At 44.3% G+C, this 5,280-nt stretch overlaps 1 protein-coding gene across 1 annotated transcript; it reads right to left on the bottom strand.

The window, feature by feature from the left end:
* Positions 1-700: 700 nt before the first annotated feature.
* Positions 701-5,041, bottom strand: IL6 (interleukin 6). The gene is made up of 5 exons (XM_072784758.1): positions 4,888-5,041; positions 4,548-4,723; positions 3,341-3,454; positions 2,497-2,643; positions 701-1,300 (listed from the first exon to the last, which is right to left on the bottom strand). The coding sequence occupies exons 1-5, from the start codon at positions 4,991-4,993 to the stop codon at positions 1,133-1,135; spliced, it is 711 nt and encodes a 236-aa protein (XP_072640859.1). The 5' UTR covers positions 4,994-5,041; the 3' UTR covers positions 701-1,132.
* Positions 5,042-5,280: the final 239 nt, after the last annotated feature.

Here is a 5,280-nt window from a genome sequence, read left to right on the forward strand (position 1 = left end):
AAGATAAATACAATAGTCTGCCTTCTTGAAGAAAGAAGCCTGGCTGGAAAGAAAAACCCATCGGTTTTAAGACGTTTTTAAATCTAGCAGAGAAAATGTTATGTCCTGATGTTTGATGGTACATGACTTATACTGGCAAGACCTTTATAGCCTCCTCTAACAAGACCTAGACTACACAATGTGGTAGGTGCTTTGATAGGCAGAGAGGTGTAATGTTTAAGGAACCCAGAGGGGGGAGATAGAACTTTTAGTTAATGTTTGGAAGTGCACATTGCTAGGTCTTACATAAGTGGTTGTCATTTCAAAGGCTTTTGATTGCATCTTTACATGCATTCCCTATGTTAACATGTCTTGGGATTTTCTACATCTTTGAAAATGTTCCCTGGGAAGCCGTGGGACCCTAAAGGTTAAGAGTAGGACGCCCGGAGGCAATTAGACCTGGATTTAAAATCTGGGCCTGTGCCTTACCTTCTAGCTGGGTGACTTTGGGAAGTCCCTTCTCCTATGTCCATAAAAGTGTGTACAGGGGCTGGGATTGAGCATCATAGATGTAGCATATACAGCACGTGCCCGCCATGCAGGAGGTGCTCCTTTCTACCTTTCTCCAGGTGACTGTAGCTCTTTCTGGCTGGTAGTGGTGCCCGTGACAGAAATTTGTTCACATTAAGCTTCACAGGACACATAGAGGCTTAGCTGCTGATTTTTTTTTAAAAAGGTGTTTATTGGTATAAAAACAATTTAAACATTATATAAACACAGTATAAATATTTCTTTTAAAAATATGCATAAGTTAGCCATGTATTTGAGGTAAACCTACACATTCCAAGAAATGACCTGGCTCCGAAACATCGAGGATATTCAAGCCGCATAGCATTTTACGTTAACTTTTTCAAAATGAATACATAAAATATTTCAAGTGGCACTTCATAAAAAATATAAATATCTATTACTTATATAAATTAACTCCATATCACATATTTAAATATCAATAAATTAAAAATAATTAAAATAGTGTCCTAACGCTCATACTTTTAGTTCCTCACAGAGAACAACATAAGTTTTGTGCCCACTGCACAGGTTTCTGACTGGAGAAAGGAATGCCCATGAACTACAGCAATCTTAGATGCCCAGGCTACATTATCCGAACAGCCCTCAGACTGAACTGCAGGAAATCCTCCAGACTCCGCAGGATGAGGTGAATTGTTGTGTGCTTCAGCCACTCATCCTGCGACTGCAAGATAGCCTGCAGGCTGGCGTCTGTGGTTGGGTCAGGAGTGGTCACTTCATCCTGATTCTTTACCTGAAAAGAAAAGGAAGCAAAAAGAACTATTTAAATATTGAGCAAATTCTTTGCAGTGGAGGGGTGCTCAGGGCTGAGGGAAGACATTCAAATTTGGGATGAAGGAGACTACTTGGGCTGTCTGCCCTGATTCACCCAGGTAGGGTGAGGTACCTCTCCTCAGAGCCCACCCTATGTGCAGCCTTTTCATGGCAACTGAATTCTAATCACCCCTTCACTGCTCTATCTCTGTTAGACCATGAGCATCTTGAGGGCAGCCACGGTATCTTGTCTTCCCTTATGCTAAATAGTGTGGCACATAGCCCATCCAGTTGGATCTGAGGATCTAATGGTGTAAGAAGGACCAGGAAATACCGTTCCACAGACCCACTGACATGAGTCTAGATAGTTGCGGGAGGCCTTGCACCTCCAAAGTGTGCTTCTCATGCACTGCAGCATTGGCATTACCTGGAGCTTGTGAGAGATGCAAATCTCAGGTCTCATTCCAGACCTGCTAGATCAGACTCTAACACTGTGACAAGATCCCCAGGGGTTTGGTATGCATTTTAAAGTGGGAGAAGCAGTGTTTTAAGGGAAACAGCTAGAAAAGGTAGTGAGTGGAAGTATCAATATCCAAGTGCCTGCTTCTCCATCTAGGGCCCTTCTCGTTGTGTTATGTTTGACACATCCACCCACTGTACCCTCAAGCCTCCATTCTGTGGCATTTGAATGGCTAGCTGGCAGTGCTCAAAGCTTTTGGTACCTGCTGTTCTAGCTTTTCACCATTTCTCAGTATTGACTCTTCTGGCAAAAAGTAAGGGGAAAGAGTCGAAGCTACCACAATGACAAGAATATCAGTTGCTAATAATTAAAATAAGTTTTCTTCCCTCTGTTCTTTGTTATGGATCACTGAGCAGGATCGGATGTGCTTCCTTCTGCCTCTATAGATTTTTTTCCTATTTCTTAAGCTGCTCTAGTAGAGGTTGTTGTTAAAATCATTTAATATAGTTTTAAGCATGATTATTGATGTTCTTTTGCAGAAGAGAGCCAAAAGGAAAAAAAAAAGATTTTATCAGGAAATATTTCTTAGATCCTTTCCTCCTTTCCTCTACGTGTGGCCATCTCTTTTGAATTGGCTTTGCATCTCCAAGTTGTCTAGGCTCTGGTCTTTGAGCCTGTCTTCCTCACATCAAGGGAGGGCACAAGGAAATGCTTACCTTGCTCTTTAGCATCTGGACCAGGATCTTGGTACTCATGTGCACAGACTTGACATTTTCCTTATCACCCTCATAGTTGTTCTGGAGGATATTCAGGTGTAGCTGAAACTCCACAAGACCGGTAGTGATTCTTGTCAAGCAGGTCTCCTAAGAGGAAAGATAGGGAAATCGATTATTGCTAGGAAGACAGAATCCATTTTAAAAGTTAAAATTGCTATAATTCAGCAACTTCTCCCTCTGCCCCTCCAGAGAAGTTCAAATACTTCTGAGCATCATATTTGAGATGTCAGACAGCATCAGCTGCCCCATTTTAACTATCTGGACAGAGATATCATTTAATCAGTTTTACCCAAAGCCTGATAGATGCTGGAAGGGGAAGTCCTTCTCTGATTCTCTCCTTAATACTCTTCCTTCTGGCTATACTCTTGCCCTTGTCAATATTGGGCTGAAACCTCCTTTTGTGGACTAATCTGAAGTCAGTTCAGGATATCTCACTGTCTGAAGGGAGAAGGGTGAAGAGAATGACCTCTCCAGGGAGGGCAGACCTGGATCCCGCTAAGGGCAGCCTTAGGAAGAGAATTCATTGTTCAGGATGAATTAGTTGAACCTGCTAGGGTTTCTAACGTTTGACAGGTGTGAAAATCCCAACACAGAGGGGCTATCCTCTAACCATGCCATTCCAAAATCAGTTGCCTTTAGAGAGATTTAAGTTGGCCTCCTCATGAAATGTACATTTATCCCCTTCTTTGTTGTCTGCCTTGGTCTATATGCATACAGATACTGCAGGTAAAAGGGAGAACTTTTGACTAAGGAATAGCTAAAAGTAAGTGTTATGTGTTCATACCTGATTGAACCCAGATTGGAAGCATCCATCTTTTCCCTCCAGTTTGGGAAGATGTAGGTTATTTTCTGCCAGTGCCTCTTTGCTGTCTTCACACTTGTTAAACTTGTCACACATCTGGGAAGGAATACCAGCAGTTATCACATAAGTGCCCCTAAAACAAACACCACTAGGGGGCCAAGTCATGTTTTACCAGGACTCAAGGTTCTCTAAGAAAATGAAGTCACGGCACATTAACACCTAGCCAAGCATGGTCTAGTGAAGATGGGCACACTTGGGTTCAATTCTGGGCTCATCAAGACTTCACACTTGTTACTTCTCCTCAGTCTTGGTGTCCCTACCTCTTCAAATATCTCTTCAATGAAACTCCTTCCTTGTAAGTTTTTTTGTGAAGATGAGACATAATATTTACATAAAGTATGTGGCACATAGTAGGTACTTGATAAATGACAGCATTTTGGATGATAACTAGGTGAATATAATTTGAACTATATCATGTTCCAGCTAGAAGGACCTATGAGATCATCTAGCCCAATTCCACAGTTTTACAGAGGGGAGCCCAGAGATGGTAGGGAACTTGCCAAAGATCACAAAGCTGGTTCAGGGTTCTCAGAACTCTCTCCTATGTTCTCTCCTTTCCACCAAACAGAGCCAAACTACCTTAAAACTACCTTTAAAACTTTGGAGCTGCTTTAACCTACCCATGACTTTGCCACTTCGGTAGGCTATCATATACGCATCTGGGATGACTCTGGGGAGTCCCTAACCACTGAACCTCCATAACCTAAAAGTCCTGTGAATGTCCTGAGAAGCTCACCATTTATTTCAGGTGGCACTTTGCTAACCCTTCCAAAGTCCAAAAGACACAAAGAAGATTGATAGACCTTATTTTTTGGCTAGGGAAAAGGAAGTCCCGAGAGTCAGTGCCGCCCAGCTCATGCCAAGTATGGAGCTGGGAATGGGCCAGGGGGCATGGATTTCAGCCCCACTGTGTATTTTCCAGGAGGGAAAGGAGCTCCCTGAGACCAGCAGCAGAAAAGAAGTACAATAGACAGTCTGGCCCTGTCTGTTCAGATTTCTGTGGCCTGAAATCTGAACTGCCCCGGAATCTAGCAAAGACCTCCCAGTGCAGAAGCCCTGGTCCACATCCAGGGGCCAGGAGATGAATGCCCACACAGGCCCTTTATCACCCTCATTTGAGCCTACCCACCTCCTTTCTCAGTGCAGAGATTTTGCCGAGGATGTACTTAATCAGTTCTTCCACTTTGTTTGCAGAGGTGAGTGGTAGACTATTTGAAGTGGCATCATCCTTGGAATCTCCTGCCAGGGGTCCCGGGGTAGGGAAAGCAGTAGCCATCACCAGGAGCAGCCCCAGGGAGAAGGCGCCTGTGCCGGAGGCAAGGGAGAGCAGCCAGTGAGCCGACTGAACAGCTGGGGGAGCTGTGCTCCTGGCTGCTGGCCGCCGGCCAGCCCTCCCAGCGGACACACACCCCTCCCTCAGCCAGGCCCGGCTGCCAAGCATGCTAGGGCTAGGGATTTCCTTCACTTACTTGTGGAGAGGGAGTTCATAGCTGGGGTCCTGGAGGGCAGATGGAGCTCTCTTTCGTTCCTGGTGGGCTCGAGGGCAGAATGAGCCTCAGACATCTCCAGTCTCATATTTATTGGGGGTTGAGACTCTAATATTGAGACTCTCGGGAAAAACCCACTTTGATAAATCTTTGTTGGGGGTGGGGCCAGGGCGGGTGGGGCTGATTGGAAACCTTATTAAGATTGTGCAATGTGACGTCCTTTAGCATCACAGGAATCACAACCGGGGGGGAAGAAGTGCCGCTTAGGTCATTACGAAGGCTAGTGCTAAGAAGCAGGATCACTCTCTTCCTTTACTTTCTTTTCTGCTTTTTAATTTTTTTCATTTATTTATTAGTGACTCAGCATTTTGGCAC

Source organism: Canis lupus, chromosome 18, assembly GCF_048164855.1.
Source record: "Canis lupus baileyi chromosome 18, mCanLup2.hap1, whole genome shotgun sequence".
NCBI lineage: Eukaryota > Metazoa > Chordata > Mammalia > Carnivora > Canidae > Canis > Canis lupus.